The following is a 27,736-nucleotide window of genomic DNA, read 5'->3' as shown; positions in this document are numbered from 1 at the left end:
GTGGAATTTTCAACAGGTAAATACAATAACGGCAAAACAAGAAATAGCTGAAGCTTCAAATCTGCCATATAAACCAGCAGGTCAGCCATAACTGGGAAATGGTAAATAAACTGGCCAATAAGATAGGTCTACTTTAAAAATAAATCACAACTAAATATACCACTAGAGCAATCAATTCAACATACTAATAAATATAGTGGATATACAAATATAAGTAAAACCATTTAATTTCCGCACCGTTTGATTGCTAGTGATTTAAGGCATTATCAAAAGTGATGGTTTTAACACAGGCACAATGTGATTATACGCGGGACAGCTGTCTTACTTCACTAGCAGAAACAAAGTGTTCTTGTTTAACATGTATCTAATGTTAGATACTTTACGTTTGCGTTAGATAGCTTTGCATTGACCTTCATGTCCACAGTATACGTTACGGGCCTTATTCAACGAGCCGCCATCTTGGCTCCATCTTCCTTCAAAACGTTTAGAAGCAAGCTGGAGCCAAGATGGCCGCCAGGCGAATAAGGCACATTGCAAAATCAACAGTAGTCGTAGCGCACACACTTCAAGGGACACATCCGTCCTTCTATCCTTCTAGGCATGCTACCAAGCATAGCTACCCATGTGCTTGACAAAAAATAACATTTCCTGCAATTAATGACTTATGGATTGGGCATTGAACATCAGGCACATTGGTCAACGGCGACTTCTAATTCGACTACGACGGCGCGCCCGTGTCGGGGGGACTAAGAGCGGAAGTTTGAAAAGTTTGTCATTTTTGGTTTTTGGGTTTCCTTCTGTGATCGGCCAATCACCGCAGTGAAACTCACAGGTCCCGCCCCCGGGACTCAGTACAGGTCCCGCCCCTTGGACTTCGTACAGGCCCCGCCCCCGGGGGGGGGGATCAGTAAGGGTCTATCTTGATCCTCCGATACAAGCAGCAGGTAAACACCATCCCACAGATCTGAAACAGGAAGTGCACGGTTAAGTCGTCACGGCGACGCCACAGACACGGACTCGGGGTGGGGGAAGTGCTGGTGGGTTGCGGGGGGGGGGGGGGGGGGATGGCGTAGACTCTGGTGAAGCAGGGGGGTAGGGGGGGACGGGGTTGTTTGCGGAAGGTTGCCATGGAGAAGGAATGAGCCGCCAGCGTGTGTGCCCGACTGTGTGTATAAAATAAAGAAAAGGGTAAGACTTGCTTTTATTGGCCGTTAAAACGTACACAGAGCATCGCAGCGGAGGCGCTTTGTGACACACTCTGCCCGCTCCGTGCACACTGAAGAGGGCAAGCGGCTTCACTGTGCGCCTGCGTGCATGCGTGCATTCATGTGTGCAGACGCCAGCAAATCAAACCTGAAGGATGAACAGATGAACGAGGGGGGGGGGGGGGGGGTCAGGGAGAGGTCAGAGGAGGAGGAGGACACATTGAGTGAGGCCGGATGGGATTCAGAAATAAGGACAAGGACAAGGACTCCCTTTAGCTCGGCTTACGGCCTCTTCCACCCCCCCCCCCCCTCCTCCTCCTCCTATTCCCCCCATCATCCTCCGCCCCCCCTCGCTCCTCCTCCACCCCCCACGGAGACAATTTATATGATTGAGAGGACGTGGGAGGGGGAGGAGGGAGGGAGGGAGGGAGGGAGGGAGGGAGGACGTTTGGGACCAGAGGGCCAATGACAGAAGAGTGAAGGAGATAATCGTTGACATGGAGGAGAGGCTCCAGACTGATGACAGTGATGGTGAAGAGGGATGACCGCAGCGCCGCTACAAATATCTCATTAAGGTGCCAATTACAAAAAATAAGCTGGATTCTAAATCACTAATATAGTGGGTGGTGATTGGGTGGATCAGAAAACATGTATTTAGAATACTTTGCCTTTACCTGTAGATGTTGAGTGAGTGAGTGAGTGAGTGAGTGAGTGAGTGAGTGAGTGAGTGAGTGAGTGAGTGAGTGAGTGAGTGAGTGAGTGAGTGAGTGAGTGACATGCAGAGGTGCTCATATGTGCAAACAAAGAAGGAAGCAAGCCAAACTCAAGACATTCGACACGTCAAATACCTCAGCCAATGAGAGACAAGCATATGCTAGGCACTGTGCTATACGCTAGCATTAGCTCTTCACGTACATCAAACAAACATGGACATGACACAGACAAGACAAGGACAGAAGACACAAACATCACATGTCCACCATGCCGTCTAACCTTGTCCCCCCCACTACAGGGACGGATAATGCCACAAGGGTAGCATTAGCGCTTATCACAAGCTAGCCAAGTCGTCCTCCTCTTCTTTATACAGTAGATAGAGAAAGCAGGCCGTCAAGACAGCCCCAACCAGCTATGGCAACACCACAAAAACACAAAGACATAGGAGACAGAGACATAAGGACACACAGACATAAGGACACACAGACATAAGGACACTCTGCAACACGGACCCAAAACTAGACTGCAGACGGAGAACATAAATGATTTTCTTTAAAGCTGCAAAATTGAAATAAGCAGAACAATAATCCATTGGTTTCACTTAAATAGTGTGGGAATTATGTAGACAAGAGCGGAAATATGAACAGGAAGAAGTGAATAATCCAACGGGACTCTATTGAAGACCGTGCCGTCTCATCGTACTTCTCAGGGAAGGAGCTCTGCTCTGTTCACAGCCTGGTTTGACAATGTTGCAGTAAAACACCTTCAGCGTATTCAGGAGGAGTACAAAATACTCAACCTTGGGAAGCAGCGACAGCTAAGGAAAGACTTCTATTCTCAGAGGACTCATCGTGTCAATTGGCCTGTTTCACCTAGCGGGCATCTTGTTTCGGTCTTGGTTTGAAACAAGAAGCAGTCTGTTCCCCCCCCCATCTGGCGTTTAGAACCAAGGTGGCCGTCGGTTTAATACGGTCAATCATTTATTACGGTGAGAAGCAGTGGTGAGATCTACGGTGAGATAACGTTCATGTGTTTTAAACACTCTGAAGTCTCGAGTCCTAAATGTACAGAAATAATTCCAATGTTAGCGAAAAATAAGTAGGCCCATGAATGTAAGGTACTGAGAGTTTGTGTGTACATAAATCGTTAACCTTACAAATACAAAATACTAACCATAACCAACATAAACTTTATTCCTAATCTTAACACCTCACCAGATCCATGTCCCCTCTCCCCGATATTATCAGGCCTCATATTTTAAACACATTCAAGCTCCCAGATTCCTCCTGCTGAGATATTATTGGCGGAGACTAAAGTTGCAACAGAGATGTGCCATTTAGTTCAGTAGACCAGGTCGATGGTAGAAACAAAAAGATTGCAAGTGTTACGATGTATTAGTTAAAATAAGTGTTGAATAGCTCTACTTTCCGACAGTGCTCACTGATATAGAGTGTTGCAGTTCCACCACCCAACTAAGACGGCTGCTAGGCAACCAAACGGTGACACAAGCTCCAGGATGATTATACGTATTGCTGTGTTTTACCGAGGGATCCATAATAAGCCCTAAAAGCTCTGGATCTATTCAATCAGTCCAAGAGGAGCCTGAGGCAGACAGAATTTGAAAATGACAAAATGGTGTTAATACCCTATACCCAGGCCAGAGGCCTTCATCGGCTATCCATTTGATTCGTTCCATCTCTTGGCAAGGAGTGACAGTGAAAGGAGCTTTGTGGGGAGCCGAGATGAGAATTTGCCTTTTTAAAGAAGCTGATCTTCTCAAACTATGATGCTTAGTATTGAGGATACAAAAATAATTGAGTCATCTACACTCGCATAGTTTGTAAGATGATAAATCCACTTTGCACAACCAGTTATTTCATGCATGTTGCACACATGACCGTTGAATGCACATCGCAAATGGAATGAGTTTGTTTTTTTGTGTGCCGTGTTTCTTTAAATCGGCACTATGTAAGTTCTCTACTGCAGCTATTTATTATATAAAAAAAATATCTGACCTAGAAAGTTTCTGAAGTAAATAACGTGCCCATACATGGATCAATCCTCCAGGGAATTGTTCTTTATAAATGGTTTTACTCTAGTAGCTACACCCCAAGCCACAAGAGGGTGCTAATGTGAAAATGCACCTAGTGCAGGTTTGAGACGATGGTGCTATTTATATTGCCCCTAACAAACGTTATCTTACTACCTTTGTTTAGGTTTGACACCTGTCGATATGACTAAAGCCATGAAGGTAGCGTTCCGCTTGTGACTCCAACGTCTGGACTTACCTGCAGACAGGCCACGCCTATTCCCACAGCCCCGATGACCAGTAGGTGGTCCGCCAGGAACTGCTCCAGCTTGGTGATGCATCCGCCCTGAGGAACCGAAACAACGGTCAGGAGGCGACCACACGGCCACTCATAGAACGGTCAGCGGACTGATGTATATCGCGCTTCTATCCAAAGAGCTTTACAATATTGCCTGAAATTCACCCACTCATGAACGCACACCGACGGCGGAGTCACCCACGCAAGACGACAGCCAGCTAGTCTAACTAGTGAGGGTGAGGTGCCTTGCTCAGGGACACCTCGACACTCAGCTAGGAGGAGCTGGGGATCGAACTAGCAACCTTGCAGTTACTGGCCAACACGCTCTACCTCCTGAAAATTAGCCTAGTTTCCTTTTTTGTTGACGAGAATTAATTTAGTTATTAATTTGAAGTCTGAATCTGGGTATGTCTCCATCTACGGTTTTATTTTGATCTTGGATCTCAAAATTGACAGTTAAAACATGGTGGTGCCACAGATGAGAGGTATAAAGGCAAAGGTCACTTCCCCTTTACGACCTGCATAGACAACAAAAGCGGCCTGCAATTCCCACTGGGCTAAGAGCTCTCCCAAAATGAATAAGATATGAGCTTGAGCAGACAACATGGATTGTTGAGGGTTCTTAAAATACTCCTAGACTCATCTCGGCGCTTGGCTCAACATCAAAAACAGTCCAGAGATTGTTCGTGGGAATACCACCAAAACAGAGTTGAGTCATAACTTTTGAGCTTGAATTGGTCTTGAGCTGCCTGAGAAGAAGACTGTACTGTATGACAGCGCCCAATAACTAGAATATATTAGAAATTCTCATTCTTTTCCTGAAAGCATAAAGTTGAATAAATATAATACTATACTGGCTTCCACCTTTATTAACCTTTTACCTGCACACTTTAGGAAACCTCGTATTTGACTTCTTACCGAGACTACGACTTTGCTAACGTGATATACATTATCCTACTGTGTGTGTTTGCCTTCCACCGCACCGCCCAAAATAATGGAACTCATTCAGCGTCCCTGTTCTCCAGTCTACAGCGCTCTGGGGACCAGCACTGACCTCCACCTTGTAGATGTTGGAGGGGTGGTCTCGGAGGCCACAGAGGGGGGTGATAGTCTTGCAGCAGCTGTCTGGAACCAGCCGGTCCTGCGACTGGGGCGACTCGATGTACACGCTCTGCAGCCAGTCGCCCGAGTTGTTGCTGCCGCAGCACTTGAACTGCCCCGCGACAGGCCACAAAGAAAGACACGCATTAACAATGCATGGAGCCACCTCTTATAGAGAGAGACTTTAAGAGAGGAGCCGTCACACAGCCTGCCACAGCAACCATGTCGCCAGGAAATCACGATTTACTTCATTTCTCTGGATTTTACTAAATTCTCTGGTCGTACTTTTCGTAGAATTTTTTGACATTTTGATGCTTTATAGAGTTAGATAGAGAGGAAGGTTTGGGAGGTAGAGGGGAGGACATGCAGCAAAGGACCGCGGGCGGGACTCCAACCCGGGTCGCTGCGATCAGGACTGAGGCTGTACGGTACGCGCTCTACGCGCTCGGGGAGCAGGGATACGTCGTTGCCATGACTCTACTGACTACTACGCCCGCGGCTGACCAATCAGAACGGCGTGGGGAGGATCACTTACGTCCTGCTGCAGCCGGTCCACGGCCAGCGTGATGGCCTCCGCCCCCGGCTGGGCGTAGTTCTCAGACATGGTCTGGTTCAGGTGCTGCTTCAGCTCATCACTGAGCTGGAGAGGGGGAGAGGGGGAGAGGGGGAGAGGGGAGAGGAAAGAAAGAAAGAAAGAAAGAAAGAAAGAAAGAAAGAAAGAAAGAAAGAAAGAAAGAACGAAAGAACGAGGCAGAAAGAAACAGATGGGCAGAGAGACAAAGAGATATTAACCGATGAAAATGCCCTGTTGGAATGTGACGTAGTTAAATGTATGAGTATGTTAGGTGGTGTGTGCTTCCCCTCGGGGATAGATCACATGCAATATAACAGATATTCTGTTTGGCACTAGATAAGTCTCGACTTCACTGGCCTCACTGATATTGAAATACACAGGCCATAGGAAAAACTAGAAAAGCAAAGAATGATATCAGCTGGCATGTGTGAGGGGGAATAAAAAAATCTATGTGGGAGATAAAAGTGAGGAACGGTATTGGTGCAAGGCAGAGAAGGCAGGAAGCCCCCCCAACCACTCTATTCCTGCTGGGACCGGAGCACTGCACGGCAAACCGGAAAGAAGACGGGCCTTTTAAAAATGGAGGTTTTTGTCTCGGTGCCCGGAGGGAGTCCCGATCGTTCGATTGATCCTCCGCCGTTCGCTGAACCTTTTCCCTCTATTGCAGCGGATCTATTGAGAGTGGGCCCACGCGGAGGAACAATAGAAGCCCTGAAAGGCCTGGGAGGAAGCTGGGAGGATATGAGAACAGGCTTTTTGATGCGTTGCAGAAGGTGCCGATTTGACCTGACGGGAGGATTGAACGTTCTGAGAATCCCCTGAGGCGTCACCCTGAACACAGAGCAGGAGGCCATGAGGCTTCTGAGTCCAGCATGTTCTGGAGGAGGAGGCGCCACGGGGAGAACGACAGACAGGGAAACGCCCTGGTTTGGAAAAAGAACCATTGAAAAGAAACCGAAAAATAAATATATAAAAAAGATTATTGACTGATTTTTATCCACGGGATTGGGTAGCTCCTGGAAACTAGGCCTGCTCTGAACACTCGACATTTCCAGAAACGTTTGGCAATTTAATGAATTTGCAACCAGGAATTGGTTTAAGAAAAATGAGTTTCCATTGGGAAGCTGTGCATGTTTTGCCTTCTGTTATTTTCTTAATTGTTCATCCGGTTAATAATTGGCGCTGGACCATCTGGAAGAGGAGCTCTATGGTGGGTTGAAGCCTAGCCTCTACGGCGCTAGCCTCAACCAGACCTAACCTCATTACTGAATGCTAATCACGTTGCTCCTCCAACGCTAATTACTGAACAAAGAAAACTAAAGGGGAAATGGCATGGGGAGGCACCGACTAATAATGAGATCATAGCGTCTGACAGCGGGAGCATGTGATGGGGCTTATTATCTAAAACATCATGCTGACACCAGCATGCCTGTACAGGGGCAGGTAGTTATCTCAAAATAAGAACTATTGGGCATTATGACTTCTGCAGAAGAGTGTGTGTTAGTGTGGGTGTGGGCGTGTGTGTGACTCACCCTTTGGTAGTAGACGTAGGCCAGGACGCCAGCCACCAGCTCTATCAAGAAGATCACCAGCAGGCAGGAGAAATACTGGGATGTTGGAGAGAAACGTGGGAAAAAATTAGCCGGGAACATAAAACAAAAACACAACATCACCAACTTTTAATTCCATTAGCCACCAGTCACCAGGAGTGGTACATCAGAGCACTTGGCAACGGGAGATAGAGTCGCTTCACTCCACCAGGCCCCCTGCCATGGAAACATGCCGCTGCCAGAATGAGCGAGCAAAAATGACAACACAACCAACCCATCCCTGCACACAAATTATTGTCGCGAATTCTTTTACCGCACTCGAGCTCAGTATTTCTCCGCTTGCAAGAGTAGTACTATAGTCTGCTTTGAGAAAAATCTTTTATTGTGCTCGCACATAATGTGAAGCACCGCGCAACTGACAGCCCCGTATGCGGTCACTTTGCTCTCGTGCTGGCACAGTGCCTTCCTGCTCTCTCCGATACTTTTTTTTCTGCTCATGCGGGAGATTTTTATTTTTGCCACATAATGGGCGGGGCAATGCCATCGCCAACCCGTCCCCAAGATATCAAGCAGCAGAATGATGCACGTGTTCACGTGTTCGTAAGGTGTGAGGGATGATGTACACAAACTGTCAGACCGTGATATTATGGACCAAGCTTCCAAACAGTATTTGGCAACACTGGCAGTTATTTTCGAGCCCCTTCCCTTTGGACATTTCTAGAGATCCCGTTGAAATTGACTGAGTTCCAATTTTACATTTGTATCAACCCTTAAAGATATAAGCAGCATTCACCAAGACATTATTAAATGCCTTTGTGCCTCGTTTTTATTTATTCAGCAGACCGTTAGCAGTTATGCGTGTGTCCGTTTCCGGCCTGCGGCCTGCAACGAATGTAAACAATGGCATTTTAGGCCTTTGGTCTTTGGGATAAGAGCCCTTGATGAAAGCGCTATACTGCCACAGTTTACATTCGTACAAGGAAGTAATTTGGACAAATTATATTGATAACGGAAGTTTTAGGTCAGCCAGTTGAGTCGGTTACGATGGTTTGATCACCCAGACTGGATTGTCCAGACTTTACCTGGTTAATAAATAAAGAAGTAGTTATTCACAGATTACTGTACACTTGAGGAATTGTGTCTCAACTGTATGGGATACTTGGATGCCTGAATCAAGGAGAGAAAGACAGACAGAGACAATGACAGACAAAAAGTGAGAGAGAGACAGAGTGAGAGAGAGACAGGGACAGCAAGACTGACAGACACACAGAGAAAAGGAGAAAGAGAAAGAGAGAAAGCGAAAGAAAGCTCACACTGGCCGTTTCTTCAAGCCATTGTGAATAGACAAATGCCACTTCATTGACTGAGCAAGACAAAGGAAACGATGGCTCAGACAAACCACTGCCACAATCACGGCTAAGAAGGAGAAGTCCGGCCAATAGCAAACCTCAGCGTGGTTGCATTGGGTTTATCGAGCATCATAAATGGGCCTGACCAAAACGCCTCAACTGTGGTTGTGCCATCGTCGGAAAATGTGAGAAAATAAGGGCAAGGTCGACCAGAGAGTTGTCTTTAAGGATTGTAAATACTTGACTTTTGATCGCAAAGGAGTTTCTAACATCGTTTGATCTTCCTCAAACACGAGGACAAGTTATGTCAATAATGATACAAGCATTCCATTAATATCCCCAGAGTAGAGTAATATGACTATGTATATTCAAAATCAACCTGTGTTACACAATATCCCGTCAGTACCCCGACCACTTTATATACACACACGCACTGTGTCTTCATTCTCAGCAGACATCCAATCAACTAATAGTGTCTGAGGTTAATCATACCATCAGCAAATCAGGACACCATCCACATGCAGCCCCTAGGAAACCAGACACACAATGTAACTCGGGCACCTCCACCTCTTCACTCCTTATACCCTCCATCACAGAGCGTGAACACACACACACACACACACACACACACACACACACACACACACACACACACACACACACACACACACACACACACACACACACACACACACACACACACACACACACACACACACACACACACACACACACACACACACACACACACTGGGATGGGGGAATGATGCGACACACCTTGTCCCCCACCTGTGTCTGTGTGTGTTCTCGTGTTGGTTTGAAACACTGAACGCAAGCCTGAAGTGTAGCTCACTAAAAGAGAAAGGAAAACTGCTGCTCCACATTCCGCTGTGTCAAGTAGGGTGGGGAAATGCAGCAGTAGATGACAGAAAAACAACAGCATAAATCTGGGCGACACCGAAGGATTTATCACGGCAGCCTCAGCAGTGGTATAGAACAAAAACACGTTGACACAACCTTCCCTGTCGTTCTGCAATGCGGTTTACAATGCCAAACATGACAATCTGACTGGAAACCACTTAGCTAGCCATCCAAGCAAGCTACGCCTTGAATGATGATAGCCAGAACTCATTTGTCACAGACAATCAAATAAAGTTGTTTGATAGACAACCCAAAAGTAGGTGGCAAGGGCAATGAAACGTGTTAGCGTGGTATAATGTCATCAGCGTGGTATTGGCTTTTGTTTTGGTAAAGAATCATTGGATACAGTGCCGGCGCTAAGGGGGGGCATTTGGGGGCCGTGCCCCCCCTAGCGGTCATTAATGCCCCTCCTACCACAGGTCATTATTTTATTTATTTTCCCGATAATGACCGGCGTTCTATACATTATCCCTTACTTATTACACGGGTCTTCTCAATGCTGTGGAACGCTCCGTTCACTTGCATGGGTCCTTCACAACTTCGGGCCAAGTATGACCGCTGTCAAGGTAAACAAAGGATTTTTTGCCTCTCATGACGTCTTTGGTATCACTCCGAAAGTATTCCGTAACTTGTCAACCCCAGAGTCTTCGGTTGCTTAGCAACGTCTTTGGTGGACTATTTCTCTGCCCTTACATATTAAATGTGCAAACTGTAACTTAAATGAAATAAAATAAATGAACGGGGAAATCACATCAATTTGGTTGTGGGCTTGGTTAATGCTCATTGGTTGCTGAGTAAACTTGTTACATTTGATTTCAAATTAACGTTGTTGAGCTGCAGTGCACAGCCGCAGAATCCTGGTATCAATCGAAAATTACAGTGGTCCTCCATCATAGACGAAAGTTGGCCTAACTAGCTAATTATCACCAAACATGGATTTACGAAAATGGCATGGACCTCCTGCTCCTCCTCAGCCAGTAGCAGACTGTGACACTCCGGCCACCACCACTAGTACAGCCACAGTCTCTGAAAGCCGAGCTGGCCCTTCTGCTAACGCAAGCTCCGGGCAACCGCCAACGGATTTAGCCCGCGCAGCCATAGAGCAACGACGATCTACAAGCCCCCCAAGTCAGCGGACAGCGGTTGATGATCTCGGGACTGACAGGCCTGTCCAAACTGTGTTAAAACAGTATCCTGTAACTCTTTACAATGGTAAGGGGAGATGTTTTCCGGTTGTTAATTTATTCACTTCTTGAAGCCAGCCCTGGCTTTCATTATAAGGCCTACTAAGCAGGTAAATTGTTGATTAATGTTTGCTTTGTCTATCTATTGGTGTTTAATAGGCTTGTATACGTATGGCATTGTGTCATTTCTGCCTGGTGCGTGGCTTGTTCAATAGGCTACTTTCTGCCACAATGCGTGCCTTCTGTCAGCGGTCCTGTTCTGTTATATGTTGTCAGGGGTGTTTTTGATTATTGTGGAGGCTGTTCTCTAAGGTTTATAAACAATGCAGGCCTACTTAATGTTTTTTTGGAGGTTCATAAACTGTTGATGTGAATAAACTATTTATGACATAGCAGAGGTGGTTAAACTGCACTTATTTGCGTTTAGCATCCACGACAGCCCTCCCCCTTTTTTTGCGTTAAAATATTTCACAAACGGCGGTGCCCCCCCGCTGGCGACCCATGCCCCTCCAGTAGATCTGCTCTGGAGCCGACTCTGATTGGATATATTAGCTTAAATTATACTCGCGACCTACACACATTATTATCATCATCATCAGGGTCCAAAACACAGTTGTTGATATTATTTTTCACCTGGACAACAATCTACAGTTCAACCAATGCATTTAATACAGAACTCTGAACCCTTTCACAGGGATTGTACCCCGAATCTCATGGTTGAGGGTCAAACCCGGGTCCCACCGTGGACAGGCAGCCTTCTGCTCGCGGAGGGCTTGTACCCTGACTACCATCGTTATAACCCGGACCCCCCCCCCCCCCCCTCACCGTGGACAGGCAGCTCTTCTGCTCGCGGATGACAGCGCAGCAGCCCACGAAGCCGGTCACCACCACCAGGCTGCCGGCCAGGATCAGGATGTAGGCCGACACCGCGAAGGTGCTGGAGGCCAGCAGGCTCAGGTAGTCGCTCTTCTCCACCAGCGTCCACACGCCCACGCCCAGCACGGCGGCCCCGCCCACCTGGGGGACGGAGGGGGGGAGGGGGGTAAGACAGTGGTGTGGGGCCGGGACTCAACACAACCCCAGGGTGAGCCTCAGAGGCTCTAGGCCAGGGGTCACCAACCTTGTTGAACCTGAGAGCTACTTCATGGGCACCGAGTCATACGAAGGGCACCCGGTTCCATACACTCTTCTGACATAACAAATTTGCTCAGTTTGCCTTTAGTTATATATTACTATTAATGATTAATGATACTCATCTATGTGAAGACATGTTAATTAATTAAGTCATGTTAATGATTTCTCACAATAATTATCAACAATGACTTAAAAAAGGTGGGAAAGAGTTGTTCAAGAATGAGTAGTGCTGTTTTTAGAACAGGCCTGCGGGCGCCTCATGTGGTCCTTGTGGGCGCCATGGTGGCCGCGGTCACTGTGTTGGTGACCCCTGCTCTATGATATAAGACTGATGGGTTCCCTTTACTCAGCTTCCCCCTCTGGGATCTACCGCCTTCGTACGTATGACAGACCATAATAACACAGGTTATAAAACATCTGCAAAGAGGTTCACAGGAGAGGAGATGAGACAGACCACCATATCACGTATCTATTTATACTCTCCCTACAATCGATGGTGTTGGGCCCGGTTCTCATTCTGGATAAAGCAGAAGGCTGCAGCAGGTGGGGCAATTAGAATGGAGACCTTGGCACAAGCAGCCTGTTGCTGAAAGTGTTCTCTAGGTTGTTGAAAACACCTTTAAGAGGATGGAGCTTATAGAGTGACTCCATGATACCCACAGGTCAACCAGCATCCGCCCAGTTGATGATATGGTTAAGGTCAAAAACACAGGAGGACATCAGAATCGGTTCAGGGCTCATGTTGGGACTGGCTTTGTATAGTCATCAGTTCAGAGACCGGGTTAACGGTTAACTATTAACAGTTGACTGGTCGGGGTTGTTAGGATTACGTCAAGGGCTCTGGAATGCATTTCCAAACGAGAATGCCAGCCAGGGGGGGGCATAGCTGACACAACAGCGTCTCCGTGGCAACAGCAGGAAGACAACCTCTGGACAGAGAGGGCGATGTAGGAGGATGGGGAGCCAGATGATAAGACGGGAGGAATGTGAGGAATGAGAGGGGCGGATGGAAGAAAGGGCTAACAAGGAGAATGACTTGATGATTGGGAAGTCTGTATTAAAATGGGGGGACATTTCGAATTGAGGGAAAGACACACAGTGAACTTAGGGGAAGAGAAGGGAGAGACATTGAGATTGTAAAATAAAAATAAAAAGATCTCAGCATATGGTAGATGACTGTTTCTGTCATTTGTTTGAATTATATTTCTATCATTATTTGGTTGTTATGCATCCTTCCAGTTCTTTCGCATTATGTAACTTTTAGTTCAAAAGTTAGAATGTGTTAAAAGTGCTTCATCAACGAAGCATAACTCACTTAAACAGTGTCTACACAGACATAGATAAATGTGTATCAAGATAAGTGACTAACACCAACACTTTCCCTATCATGCAAGAAGAAAATATAGATCTATGAAAAGCACAAGGGAAGCTCTGTGGCAGAGAGCGTGGGAGAGACGGGAGAGAGGGAGAGGAGGCGCGGGGAGACAGCAACAGATCCAGAGCTCATCGGAGAGGAGGGCGAGGCGAGGCGAGGCGGGCCGAATGCGTTAGTAACAACAGGCCAACGAGCCAACCGGGGGCGTGGCCGTTATTAGCGCCGCCGTCACGGCCACGCCGCTGGCTCCGCGACATAACAATGGCGGGCGTGGCCCAGCCGGCGTCTGTTCCCCTCGTCAGTGTCACCGCCGGGCGCGGAGGAAATGCCTCGGTCGCTCCTCTCCGTGTTAACCCCGTCCTCACCACCCCCCCCCCCCAGCCCTCTTTGTCTTTGAGTTTCCTACAGATGCCACTTTGTTAAAAACAAAGTTGCTGTAAGCAGGATTCAAGAGCTATTGTGTGAGTTTAATTTGTTATCCATGCCAGGGTCATCCGTCAGCTATTAGGGAGTGAAATGCGCGGTGAGAATATCTGTTACAGGTTGAATACTCCTGCCTCCGTTCTGACCAATCAGGGCACCTCTTTCGTGATTGGTTCAGAGACGTAATGAGGGCAGGAGCAGAGGGGACTCGATTTTGTCTAGTTCTTAAATCTAGCTCTCTTCCGCTCTCTCTCTTTACACCACTTCCATCCTACCTACTGCACCTTGGTTGCAGTAGGTTCTGCTCTTGGTAAACCCCATTCACACAAGACATTACTATTTTAAACAATAGTACTAGTCTATACTGTTACAAGCCTCAGGCAACGGCAGGGGTTCAGCGAGGAGGTTTGGTCCTTCACATGTCACCCGAGAGGCAGCTGGGCTACAGGGTATACTGGGACCTACAGGTTGTCACACATTGGACTGCTGTGTCTGCTGCCACCAAGAAGGAGTTGCTATTACTCGATTGGAAGTTGCCAAAAAAAAAAAAAATTCAACAATAACAAATAATTCCCCCCGAGTGGCGTTAAACATCTGTGCCTCCCTGACATTAGCACAAAGCCCTAGTTGCCAGTGGTGGGCAGGGACCGCGGCAGATGGGACTCACAGTTAACGGCAAACACCGGGCTGTGTGCATAAGAACTCAGCCTGCTCCCTCTCCGTTCCCCGTCTAAACACATGTTTGGTTTCATTTGCTTTACACGGTTGCCCCGCCCTTCCTACCTCACAGGGTGGTCACCAGTAGGCAGAGAACCTGGGGTGTCTCGTGGGAGTGAAACATAAACGGTAGACGCCTCTGAGAAATTAATAGTTTGCTCCTGTAAGTAAAAGTGCAAAACAAAGAAGTTCTGCTTTGTGACTAAACCAACTTCGAAAAAATAAAAAGTTAAACTTTAGACATAACAGAACACGCTTTTATTAGTTGTTGGGAGTTTCAAAGCCAGCCCAAACATCGTCTCTTCACCCGTGCATGAAGGCCCAGTAGCGAGTGAGCGAGCACAGTTTTAATGGGCGACTGCACTATCAAACATTAGATCCAGCAGTGCGCTGCCAGGGCGTGGGGGTTTTGGTACAGAACTCCCCGCGCATGCAGCAAAGGCACTAAATAATCGATGAGTCACTTTGGGCCAAGTCCATTACATTCGGCCCATTCTGGCGCAGACTCAGCAGCCTGCTCCGATCATCAGGACTCCGGCCTGGACGGACAGACGGACACCTCCCTATTGCCGCCGCCGCCGCCACCACCACCCCCACGGCCACGGAGAATGCGTCTGGAGCTTGAATGCCATCATGCCATGTTTACGTTCCACCTACACGATGCCGCCTCTTCGCTGCCCTTTTGCCCGACATGTGATGCCCCCGCCTTTTCCTCCCACATACCAAATTGATTCGAGAGGAAAATAGAGAGGCGACGGGGATTTGGTTATAGGTAACTAGATCCTACGTTTAACGGCTGGGTGCAGTGATAAAGTTACAAAGTGGTTGTCGCCCTTTGATTCTCTAACCGTACGTTTAAACAAGATTGGCAATTTCAGAAATGTTCTCATGGACTAGATAAAACTAAAACAACAATTATCCATCAACAATGACGTATTAATTACATAAACACGCCAAAGCCGAGGTTTTCCCCTAAACCATTACTTGGTGGTTCTTGTTTTCCTCAAGGTTGACTCACCCAGAACAGGAAGTTGAAGACAAAGAGCAGGTACTTCAAACACACGGTCAGCCAGTCTCCCTGGTCGTCCTTAAACGCTGTCGACATCTTCCTGCCTCACACTTCTGCTTCTGGAATCACACAAAGTAAAACATCCTGTGGGGTTTTTATAGGCAGATTTAAATGTCCCAGTATTAAATATAGAACAGATGTCCTTTTTCTACTTGAAACGTGATAAAGTGTGTGTGTCTTATAATAGTTCTTCAATGCACGTTCTTAAAATACCCTACCTGAACATTGTTCAACGTCTAAGTGTTTACTAATTATACAGGTTCAACAAGCCTTTGATTCAGGAATTAAGTTAGTAAATTCAAATGGAATGAAATATAGCAAGCATGTCTATCTCAGGAATTATGAGTGATTCAAAAGTTGTGATTTGGAGAGTGAACAGCTGGAATTTTCTGGTAATATCTTGCTGACAGCTTGGAGTAATGAGCCCCAGATTAGCCACGGGTTGGGATTGTTGCGGATAAATGATGGATCCTCATTACATGCCATGTGTTGATTACTTTAATTGTGATATTTGTTTGTGTGTTAGTTCATAGCAGTGGGAGGATTAGGGAAGCGGGACCAGGCATATGTGAATAACCTGGGGCCAAACATATCAGATCATTAATATTTATCATAATATACAATGTAGGGCCCGGGATTTGGGCATTCACAATTTTTGCGTCGGGGTTTTAAATGCTTAAGTAACGTTATCAGTTCGTGATTAAATCACTAATTAAAAGAAGAAATCGCTGTTTTCCATGGGAAAGGGTTAAAAAAAACTCGGGTTTTTTACGCATGCTTAAAAATTATTGGTCCTTTTTCCGGGTCAAGACTACCTTATCGGGTGCGATGTCGGCTTCTTCCCCAGGGAATGACGTGGAGGAGACTGTACCAACTCGCACTACTGCGGACTTTGGCCCAAATATATCGCACTTACTAACGCGAATGAACGTCCAATCTTTACAGATTAAAATACATTTTCACTTGTGTGGCTGTTCACGGGACAAGGAAGGACTACATCCCGGACAGGAAATATCGGCACCTGCATTGTTGTTGCGCACTACAAAGTTGGCGAATAGCGTGCGGTCGCTAAGATCCCGTGGAGGAACTACGATTTGCCCTTTATTAAAACAACTACTCACCAGGACGAACCACTTGATGATCAATCCCTCTCCAAATCAATGCACCGTCCACACTGCGGAAGAGACACTGTGTGTTCAGCTTGTTGCTTATAGTCTCAGCAGCAGGTTTCCTCGGAGCGTGTGTGACGGTAGTCGGACTTTAGGGAAGGGGCCAGTGTGGGCCGCGGGCGAGCAGGAAATGAAGCGACCAGATAACCCGCCCCCAACCCTTTGAGTGAATGAACACACGCTGCAAACCACTGGTTAAAATGTAACTAAAACCACCACATGGTTTCATGCTCAGTGGGCACGTTGGAGTGCAGCATGCCTAATAGGGTTGAATAAGCAATGCAACGTCAAATACTAAAAAGACAATTATTTAGATAAAGGGAATGCATGAAGAAGAAAATACATTGTGACCATAGGACTGTGTGTCTGCATTGCTAAAAACACCATATTTTAGGATGGTGAAATCAAAAAAAAAACATAGCTACCACCAGCTTTGTTGTTGTTGGTAGGGAATCCAAGTAATCAACTTAAGTAAACACAGGAGACAATAAATCTGCCCCCTTCGTTCTCATTATGTAAAGTACCCCCTGGATGTATTGAACTGCTGACCTCCAGACCCCAAGAAGACAGTATTGTTTTGCTTCAGAAGGACGAGGAGAAGATCTCTCTCGCTAGGACTTCCTGGCTTTATTGACTGGTTTATTATTGAGTTATCCAGCTTAAGTTCTGAAAACCGGGCTGAGTTGAATGCGTCTATGAATATAAATCACATTCCGTTTCAGTGAATAGGCCCGTGTCTTCACCTTGGAAATGCTAAGAGAGGACACTAGATTTAAAAGAAAAAATACTAATAGGACAAAACATCAAGTCACAAATCAAAATTGAACCAAATCCTGTTGCTGATAGCCTGGACCAGCCCTGGCCTTTCCATCTGTCCTCTGTGATGACTATTGCTCAATCACAGCCAGATTCCCCATTTCACAAAGCCGGCCGTTGTTTTTGTATTCCTCCATTCCTGCGGTAATTTCATAAGCCAGCAGTCCATCAGGAACAGGACCCGACAGTCTGTCCACCAAAACAACATTGGTTGGCAATTGAGGCCATCTATCACGTCCCATTCACACAGAGAGCGAATGGCAGTGAATGAAGAGCAGGCAAGACGATCACATTGGAACAAAACTTAAAGGTGTCATTGCATCGTTTGTTCATTCATTTTGCGGTGGTCACTACTAGTAGCAATGAATGCCCTGTGAGCTCTGGTGCTCCTCCTTCACGCTGTTCTAGTGTGGTGGAGGAGCTGGGCGGGAGGAACGACAGGATTCACTGATTGGCCTCTGATTGGCTAACAGCACCGTCCGTCAGGGTAATAAAACCGTTTAAACTTCCAGAGAGGAGAGAGAGGAGAGAGAGAGAGAGAGAGAGAGAGAGAGAGAGAGAGAGAGAGAGAGAGAGAGAGAGAGAGAGAGAGAGAGAGAGAGAGAGAGAGAGAGAGAGAGAGAGACAAAGAGAGAGGGGGAAAGGAAAGAGAGAGAGAGAGAGAGAGAGAGAGAGAGAGAGAGAGAGAGAGAGAGAGAGACAGAGAGGGGGGAGAAGCAGAGAGAGACACAAAGAGAGAGGGGGAAAGGAAAGAGAGAGAGAGAGAGAGAGAGAGAGAGAGAGAGAGAGAGAGAGAGAGAGAGAGAGGGGGGAGAAGCAGAGAGAGACACAAAGAGAGAGGGGGAAAGGAAAGAGAGAGAGAGAGAGAGAGAGAGAGAGAGAGAGAGAGAGAGGGAGAACGAGTGAGAAACACACAGAGCGAGGGAGATGGAGAGAGATAGAGAGAGAGAGACACACACACAGAGAGCCAGAGAGAGAGAGCGACACAGAGAGAGGGAGAAGGAGAGAGAGACACAGACAGAGAGATTTGTTGGCCAAGAAAGAAGAGTTGAGGAAGAAATGGTTGGATTGAACTCATTCATTCACCGTGACCGCGGCCCGGCCACTCCCGCGACCCCCGGCCGCCACGACTCCCGCCGTGCTCCCTGAATCAATCAATCAATCAATCAATCAATCAATCAATCATGTCCAATCCAACCATTTCTTCCTCAACTCTTCTTTCTTGGCCAAGAGGTGCAACATTGAGTTGTTATCAAGCACAAAGACACAAACTTATTCCGCAATGTAAGCCCCTTATTGCTGTTCTCGGGGAATGACACCTTTAAATGTTAAGTAAACTAAATATGTGTTTGCATTCGGTACGAATGAAAACAAGTCAGAATTTGTGCCAAATATAAAACCACATTTAGGCTACTAAGTGTATGTTACCTTCTATGTTATCTTCTTACCCATTTAGAAAGGCCAGCTCATTTCTATGCTACACCGGTGCCTCTCTCCGTCTCGTCTCACTCCATTGTTCCGGATTATTCCCCCAGTTTATCGTCCATGGACACCGTCTGCAGAGCCCTCCCCAGGCTAGCTGAAGGTGGAAGAGAGAACGTGAGATGCATATTTGTAAACATTTATGTTTCATACAATTTTTATATTAATTACATCATTTCATATTGTTTTTGCCAAACATACAGCTGGGGACTTTGAAAATGTCAGACTTAAAATAGGGTTTGGTTTTAGGGTTCGGGTCTGGTTTTGGGGTTAGGTGTTAGGGAAATGGTTTGGGGTCAGGGTTACATTTTAGGGTTTAGTTTGATTTTAGGCTAATGCTTGGGTATTAGGGTTACATTTTTGGTTGGGCTTTAGGGTTATGGTTTCTTTTTAGGGTTAGGCCTACATTTATGGGTTTGGTATTGGGGTTATGGTTTAGTTTTAGGTTTAGGTTTGGTTTTAGGGTTAAGGTTTCGGTCTGGTTTCAGGTTTAGGTTTTAGGGTCAGGATCCCGAAAATTACCCCAGGGTGACTTTAATAAAAAAAAGAAGTGTGTATAAGCATGTATGATTGCTATCTAATGTTAGAAACTTTACATACATTCTGTTGTGTTTTTACTTTTCATTTAGCACAAATCTGTCTGCCTGTAACCGTTTCCTCTCTAGAAGACTTTCTTCTTCCACAACTTGTTCTCTGTGGCGTCTCCACCCCCCAGCACTGAGAGGTGGAGGAAGGTCCTGCGCTAATGGGAGGAGATACAAAGACATTCAGTATTACAAACTGCTCTGTGTTGCCATTGCATTGAGGGTGGTAAGCTGGCGATACAGTTAGAAGCGGGTACAGCGATAGGTATTAGGATAGGGAATGTCCGGTTTGCGAATGGAATTCTCTGTTTAAAGGGAATTGTTTGTAGCAATGCATCAAGAAAGAAAATCATGAACTATGTCGAATTATGATTAAAGGATACACAAACACACACACACACACACACACACATCTATTTGCACATAAAAATATATACATCCAATAAATTAGCTTTTCTAAACATAACAAAGCAGGTGGCACAGGCCGAGGTCAGTGCAATTATTTATGGTCACAATACAAGTGAGCTATGTATATGTCAGCAGTCAACTTGACCTTGAGTCGTTTTTCCAAACGCCTTTTCCAAACGATTAAAATGCAAACGTGTAGGCCTACTTATGATTGATGTCGTGTCAGTGAACCTGCAGGAGCAGCATCAAGGGTATGACAGACGCTTGTTGCATGCGTTGACCCGTGGTGGATTCGGCGAATGAGAACAATCCCAGGGATGTGATTGGTTATGGCAGAACATATTCTCTCCATTGTGGGATAGTCTGATGGGTAGGTGTGAAGAGGCATCTGCCGTGTGGGAAGGAGAGAATTACATCGTAGGGATCTTTTTATATCCCACGATTCTGCTCGGCAACCCAAAGAAAGCAAACCATAAACAACCATATCAGTAGAGTATATGCTGTTGAAACTCTGGGTCTCCAGGATTAAAAATGCCAGATATTTACAAAGGAGGACTACTTATTCTACACTAGCCCAAGATATGGCAATGTGTGGATTGTGAAACGGGCTTTTCCGAAGAGCGGAGATGACTTGAAAGTGTACGTGTGTGTGTGTGTGTGTGTGTGTGTGTGTGTGTGTGTGTGTGTGTGTGTGTGTGTGTGTGTGTGTGTGTGTGTGTGTGTGTGTGTGTGTGTGTGTGTGTGTGTGTGTGTGTGTGTGTGTCAGGCGGGACTTTGCGCACGGAGCTCCGGTGGGCATTGGTTGCAGGTTACCTGCGAGAGACACAAACCTTCACCTGACATCCACCACCACAAGTATGGACTCATGGACGCTACGCCTGGCACAGTTTCGCAGAACAACTTTTGAAGATAAAATACTTATTATTACTAATTATAGGCTACTCCATCGCCTATCTACCTGTAACGTGCATTGATTGATTTGACCATTTAATTATAGACCAGGTAGGCTGTTTCTACACCGTGGCTAAAGTAGCGGGGACTATTTGAAGACATAGGGTTTTATTCAAAGAGTTCCCCCTTAAGAGTTGCTCCTCGTCTGGGTGGTGCTCATGGGACTCCGGCATTCTTCCCGCTGCCTGCAGCTCCGGAGGAAGATGGCGGAGACGGACCACTCAGAGGTACGTCCTGCGCCTTCCACCGCTCCATGGAGGGGGTCCGGTCCAAAGTGCCCCCCTTTCATCGATGTGGTGATGGTTCTTTGGACATAGACTACCCGGACACATGCACGGTTTAGGCTGTCGGTATTTTTAACGCTCTCGGTGGTCCTGGTCGCGTTTGGGATCGCGGTGCTGTTCCGCTCACCGCGTGTCTTATTTTACGCGCAAAGTGGATCCGCTCATGTCCTGATATGAGGGACGGTTGTATTATTTTGTGAAAATGTAGTTGGATTTTGACGTTATCAGGGGTATAATGGTTTAGCAGAGAAGCGATGTAAAAGAAAAGGGCTGTGATTTTGCGTGTGTGGTCGTGTTTGTAATCTCCGTGCGTTGTCCGTGGTGCTGAAAAGCCAATCAAGGGCTTTTATTTTGTAGCACTTTCCGCGCCTCCTTCACCTCCGTTTCATATTGTAATTGGAGCAATACAATGCGTGTTAAAATGCATTACAATCGTGCAACTCACGATATAATGGCTCCAGCGACTACTAGAGCAACACATTAACGCGTCTAAACGAGCCAGATTGTTGCCTTGTCATCATGAAGTATTCAACCCATAGCTCGTTTGGTTTGCCATTGATCCTGAACGCAATCTTCACATCGGCCTACAATGAATATTTTCTGGTATGTTGTGTGGAAGTACAAAAGTACAGAATACACAGATACAAAAGAAAACTGTAAATGTCAGTTGTACATAAATGTGTGTGTTATTCTGATAGTATTATTCTTTCGTGAATAAAATCCTTCTTTATCCCCCCTGCCCCCAGAAGCAGGAGCCCCCTGTTGCGCCCCAGGCCATCTCCCAGTCTGCCCAGCCCTCCACGTTGCCTAAACCAGTACCTACTACTGCCACCACCGCCGCCCCCCCTACAACCAATCATGTGGCCTCCAGTCCGTCCGACGACGTCTGTCCACCGTCTCCCGGTCGCGGCAAGACGGCCAAATTCCTCAGCCCAGAGGAAATGACATCACGGGACTATTACTTTGACTCCTATGCCCACTTTGGCATCCACGAGGTAGGCCGTCCTCCTATTGCACCTGTACCTATACCATGAGCTGCACCTAACCTGTACTAACCGGTAACAGAACTGTACCTGAGCTGCACCTGAACGGTTGTGGAGGACAAGGAAGAACAAACCATGTTTTTTTTCTCCATTCATTCGGTTAAAGAACCACAGGAATCTTTGATCAGAGATCATTACTGTCTCTCCTTGGCCTCTTAAATATCCATTGCCGATATAATTTGCATAATCACTTCCTCATAAATATTCTGTCAGAGCATTTAGCCTCCCTGCGTCTGCCATAAAATGTAGATAATTACAATATCGCACTTTGAAATCAATGCGCATCGCGTCAGTAAGGAGTATGCTGGCACAGAAACGGTGAATCGCCATACAAACACTTGACAAAATGTCTCATCCCAAAGAACCAAGGGCTGTATTACTTTTTCATCAATGGCTTTGGCAAATGGCATCGGTAACAGAGGTTTAAGTGTAGCCCTGAGAGGTGGTTACGATGGTTTGAACACAGACCAGCATTGTCCTTTAAGTTTGCCTGATAAGTAACACCATGTTGTACATCAACGTGTGTCATTTAATCAGAAAACAAAATGCGGTTGGTCTTGTGTCCTACCTCGGAACCCTGCAGCATCACACCCCCTGACCTTAATGTGCCGAACGTTTTGGGGCCAAAAAGTAATTTATAGGACTGCGCGTCTACTTTTAGTATGTGGGTCGTTTTTTTTCCGAGGTGAATGAGATGAGGAGGGGGAGCGTGTCCTCAATTTAGAATGGCGAGGAAATCGAAGAAGAGAAGGTGTGTGATGTGAGGAGAGAAGATGGGTCAGCCCTCGCTACGTTTGAGGGACTATTTAAAGAAGTCGCTATCAGTGATTGTGAATCATTGATTGTGAATCAGTGTTAGGCCTGATTCGGTTCTCCCCGCCTTCTTTAAAAGTGTTTATTTGCACTGAAAACAGCATTATGCAACGCCACCGCCCACCACAGCAGCCGAAGCGTGAACACTATTGTTTGTTGGTTATGTAACCCAGCTATTCAGATGGGCTCTTGTACATATATCCTGTCTATGACATGTATGTGTCACGTACAGTTACTTAGTCTTAGCGTGTGAACCGTGTTAGAGTCAGACTCACCCATACAGTAACCCGGCTTAGGTATGTCCTTTCAGAAGATCAGGGGCGCCCCGTGTTTAAGGCTTTGTTTTTTGCCAAATGTAATCTCGCCAGAATCTGAAAGTCTCAGAGGGTTGCAAACGTTTGTGGAGAAACACATTCACCGTTCAAAAATAGCACTTTATTCATCATTAAAAGGATAATTTACCAAATGCTTGATGAAATGATATAAAATAATAATCTGCATAGTTCTGCCCACCACTCTGGCCTTGTGTCCTCACAGGCCTCATTTGGCCCGCGGGCCACCTTTTGGACACCCCTTATTCCCACTCGGTAAGCCTTTCTGTTTCGTTCTTTGTTGGTAATCATTCTGTTGTCTCCGCTCCGCCGTGGGGGTCCGCGTGTCCCCGGTCAGGAGATGCTGAAGGACGAGGTGCGGACCCTGACCTACCGCAACGCCATGTACCACAACAAGCACGCCTTCAAGGACAAGGTGGTACTGGACGTTGGCAGTGGCACGGGCATCCTGTCCATGTTCGCCGCCAACGCTGGCGCCAAGCACGTGTACGGGGTGAGTGTGCACGTACATCTACATTCACTTACAGCTCTCATCTATACCCATTGTTATTTCCAGCGTGTTGGTTTGAACAACGAGCACGCCTGGTTTGCAGACGATTGCCTTTTGGCTTTAAGAGCACATTGCTTTTTGGCCAATAAGTTCCCTTAATGCAAACTTTATCGGATTTTTGTTAAATTTTGGAACTGGCTCCGTTCCTGTAGTCGCGTACACACACAGTAGTATTTCTGGTTAAAGCCGGGCTTAAAGGTCCATTTACACTTTCACTCATCCCTGTCAGCAAGGTGTCCTATCAGCCCCAGCCCACTCCTGTTTCATACAATCTGTCTGACGCACGATGGGAGAGAGGGGGAGACCATGAATTATTCCTGGTGCTCCTACAGCATCCGGGGAAACACAGCCCAGGGACATGGGCGTGTGTACATGGATCAGAAGGATTTGATTAAATCTGACCTTCCCATTCCCCCCTGATGCTTGACTCAGTACGCTGTAGTGAAAAGCAATCTTACAGACAGTTTGCGTACGATGTCTGGGAAAACACACACATTTTTATATTCCTCCATGTACGTCGAAACAACAGTAGAACCGAGAGGAAAGGCCATTTATATGTTGATTTGAAGACTAAGATTGAAAGTCTGCGTGACCGGGAATGTAAAGTATGTGAAAGTGTGTTTTCAGTGATCATGTCAAAATTGAATAAATAATAATTCGATAAACTATTTTTAAAGTATTACTACTACAATGTATTTAAGACCTAATTTACCCCTTATTTGTTAATTCTGAATGCGTTTTTAACACACCACCTGGGCCATAGCGACCTATTTTGAGAGGTGACCACATGGTGAGGTTATTTGTCTGTTCTTGCAGATTGAGTGTTCAAGTATATCAGAATACTCTGAGAAGATTATCAAGTCCAATCATCTACACAATGGTGAGTTGTAGTCTCAACTATCAACTGTTCTTTCCCAAAACATTCTGTAAACAAATGATATACCAAATCCATTGTACCTTTTATAGAAAAACACTGACACTGTCAGTAAAAACACAAAAGTCAAAAGTTAAATTAATCCAAAAGTTACATTAATTCAATGATTAATATATTCACTTATCCATTTTAAATGGATGTGAAATATGAATCCATTTGTTATTCTCATTAAATACAATGAGAGTCAAACATATCATCGCGACGCTGTTTCGATGTTCAAGCGAGCGTCGAGTGCGGTCACCAACGTCGGCCATCTTGTGTGTGTGTGTTTGCGTGCCGCAGTCATCACCATCTTCAAGGGGAAGGTGGAGGAGGTGGAGCTCCCCGTGGACAAGGTGGACATCATCATCTCCGAGTGGATGGGCTACTGCCTCTTCTACGAGTCCATGCTGAACACAGTGATCTTCGCCAGGGATAAGTGGCTGGTGAGAGGGGACGGGACGGGGTTACAGCCCGGGCACTAGGGACGATATAGCCTCTGTACTACTAATGTTTTTTAATGTCTCTTGTCCAAAGTATTTTTAATAAATAATTATTTTTAATTTAAATTGTAATAATAATATTTTTTTAATATCCGTTGTCCCTTAGATATCCCGGTAACACTTCATAATAAGGTGCCATAATAAATAGCAAACTAGTCATTACCTAACTCTTTGTTAATATTTGCTAATTGTAACAAAAATATCTATTTGACACAAGTTAATAGCTTTTTATCATTATTAAATATTAGTTGTTTACATAACCCTAACCCTAACCCACGGCCCTAACCCTAACCCTAACCCTAACCCTAACCCTAACCCTAACCCACGGCCCTAACCCTAACCCTAACCCTAACCCACGGCCCTAACCCTAACCCTAACCCACGGCCCTAACCCTAACCCTAACCCACGGCCCTAACCCTAACCCCAACACACGGCCCGAACCCTAACCCCAACACACGGCCCGAACCCTAACCCTAACCAGCGTCACTCTGTGGTCAGTGAAAAATAACTATTAACTTGTGCCAAATAGATATTTTAGTAACAATTAACTAATATTAACAAAGGGTTAGGTATGACTAGTTTGCCATAATGGCACTTTATTATAAAGTGATACCGATATCCATTCAGGCATGTTCAAATATTTACATTGATATTTTTGATCTATACTGCACATTTATACAAAGGTAACGCGATTAACGAATGTAATTATGGTCAACGTGATTAACTTAGTTAGAAGGTTAATCGCCTCGTTGCCGTTCCCAGACGGTCGGCCTTATGCCATCCAACAGCCAACAGCGGAGGTGTTGTCGTTTGACTCGTCGTTTGGAGAGCAGGTGTGCCTGGATCATCATCCTCTCACACAGAGGGTGAACTGTGAAATAGAACGAGACGCCACCTTCCACAGCTACGATTCGCTGGCTGAACTGTGGCGCTTTGGAAGGAAGATTAAACCCTAAAACAAATTATTTGATATGAAAATTGTTGAAGTGGGTAACATAGCCGTGATTTGGATTGCTCCTGCACAAAATCTTGACTTAAATGCACACAGTTGGAGATAAGCATAATCGTAGATAAAGCTTATGCCGAAACGGCCTCCTATGTCGCTGGCAGTTTTCGGTGAGCAGGTACCATTAATCAAACATTCTGGCTACCCCCCCCCCCCTTCCCCGATCTGATTATCGCAAAGTGCAGCCCCGGGCTCAGAAAAAACGTATTGATAAGCGCTTTGAAACATCAGGTGAACCTTAATAACGATGTGAAATGGCTTTCAGAACCATCCATAATTCATAACTTCTTTCCCAGTGCAGAGGAAAACATGAGCGAAGGAGGGGGATGTGTTTCTCAGTGATTTGATTGGGTCGTGTCGGAGTGACCAGCCAGCAAGGTTAGCCTTATATTGCAGGCTTCACAGGATGGAGAGGGGACGCAGATGTCATACTATTGGTTGAAAGCTAAGCCGGCCTCTTCCCACAAATATGTATCAGTTACAACAAAAATAAAGCTGTCCAGGAAGATACATTACAGATCGGATTTCGATTGTAAAGCATAACCTCGATTTGAACAGGTGAATCACGACAGCTTCTGTTTTATGACGACTTCTAACTGAGCTCAGGTCCCCGAGGAGACTAATAAGGACATCTCCGTGCGTTGTTTGTTCCCCTGATGACCGAGAGCTTCTCCTGTTCCCCAGAAACCAGGAGGGATGATGTTCCCGGACAGGGCAGCGCTCTACGTGGTCGCCATCGAGGACCGGCAGTACAAAGACTTCAAGATCCACTGTGAGTTCCGCCTGGGGTGGCAGCTGTAGATACTGTAGATATACGCTTTGTCTGTCTACATGCATTTCCATCTCTCTTACCTCATCTCCTCCCCTCTCCCAGCATCTTTCTCCCCCTCTCTTTCTCCCCCTCCCCCTATTTCTCATTTTCCTCATCCCTCTTTCCTTATCCTTTTCTCTGTCTCTCCCCCTTTCTTTCTTTCACTCTTTCTCCATCCATGTCTTCCTTGTCTCGTTCAGTCTTTCTTCCCTCTCTCTCTTTCATTATATGTATCCTCTCTCTCTACTTTCCCCTGTCTGCCCTCTCTCTCTCTACTCATCTCCCTCCCTCTATCTCCCTCTCCTCCAACACTTGTCTAGACACGGTTAAAGGCATCTAGAGTGGTGTCACAGATTAGACTCTGAATCACAGTCGTGTCAGCTGTGGGATGGGAAATAATAATATCTCAGGAGATATGTGACACCGCC

General features: G+C 46.1%; 2 protein-coding genes across 5 annotated transcripts in view; one reads left to right on the top strand and one right to left on the bottom strand.

Annotated features, from left to right (window-relative positions):
• Positions 1–213: 213 nt before the first annotated feature.
• Positions 214–16,970, bottom strand: tspan11 (tetraspanin 11). 3 transcript variants are annotated; one of them, XM_060038878.1, is made up of 9 exons: positions 16,765–16,970; positions 16,459–16,533; positions 15,593–15,702; positions 11,751–11,942; positions 7,454–7,528; positions 5,883–5,987; positions 5,301–5,459; positions 4,208–4,294; positions 214–964 (listed from the first exon to the last, which is right to left on the bottom strand). In XM_060038878.1, exons 3-9 carry the CDS (start codon positions 15,677–15,679, stop codon positions 905–907), a joined length of 765 nt encoding a protein of 254 aa, XP_059894861.1. In that variant the 5' UTR covers positions 15,680–15,702; positions 16,459–16,533; positions 16,765–16,970; the 3' UTR covers positions 214–904. The 3 variants fall into 3 exon arrangements, with proteins under 3 accessions (XP_059894861.1, XP_059894862.1, XP_059894860.1); XM_060038879.1 differs by lacking the exon at positions 16,459–16,533 and having other exon boundaries at positions 15,593–15,727; XM_060038877.1 differs by lacking the exon at positions 16,459–16,533 and having other exon boundaries at positions 16,765–16,968.
• A 3,513-nt stretch (positions 16,971–20,483) lies between these two features.
• The window catches only part of LOC132447866 (protein arginine N-methyltransferase 8-like), a 15,174-nt gene continuing 7,921 nt past the window's right edge, over positions 20,484–27,736 (top strand). The window contains exons 1-6 of one of the 2 annotated variants that reach the window (XM_060038867.1): positions 20,484–21,280; positions 22,087–22,332; positions 23,863–24,018; positions 24,892–24,955; positions 25,292–25,434; positions 27,182–27,269. In XM_060038867.1, coding sequence (XP_059894850.1) covers positions 21,212–21,280; positions 22,087–22,332; positions 23,863–24,018; positions 24,892–24,955; positions 25,292–25,434; positions 27,182–27,269 — 766 coding nt within the window. In that variant the 5' untranslated portion in view covers positions 20,484–21,211. Of the gene's footprint in view, positions 21,281–22,083; positions 22,333–23,862; positions 24,019–24,891; positions 24,956–25,291; positions 25,435–27,181; positions 27,270–27,736 lie in introns of both variants that reach the window. The other variant, XM_060038866.1, reaches the window with a different exon arrangement.

This window comes from Gadus macrocephalus, chromosome 19 (assembly GCF_031168955.1).
Source record: "Gadus macrocephalus chromosome 19, ASM3116895v1".
Taxonomy (NCBI): Eukaryota; Metazoa; Chordata; class Actinopteri; order Gadiformes; family Gadidae; genus Gadus; species Gadus macrocephalus.
This window is presented reverse-complemented; position numbering and strand designations above follow the sequence as displayed.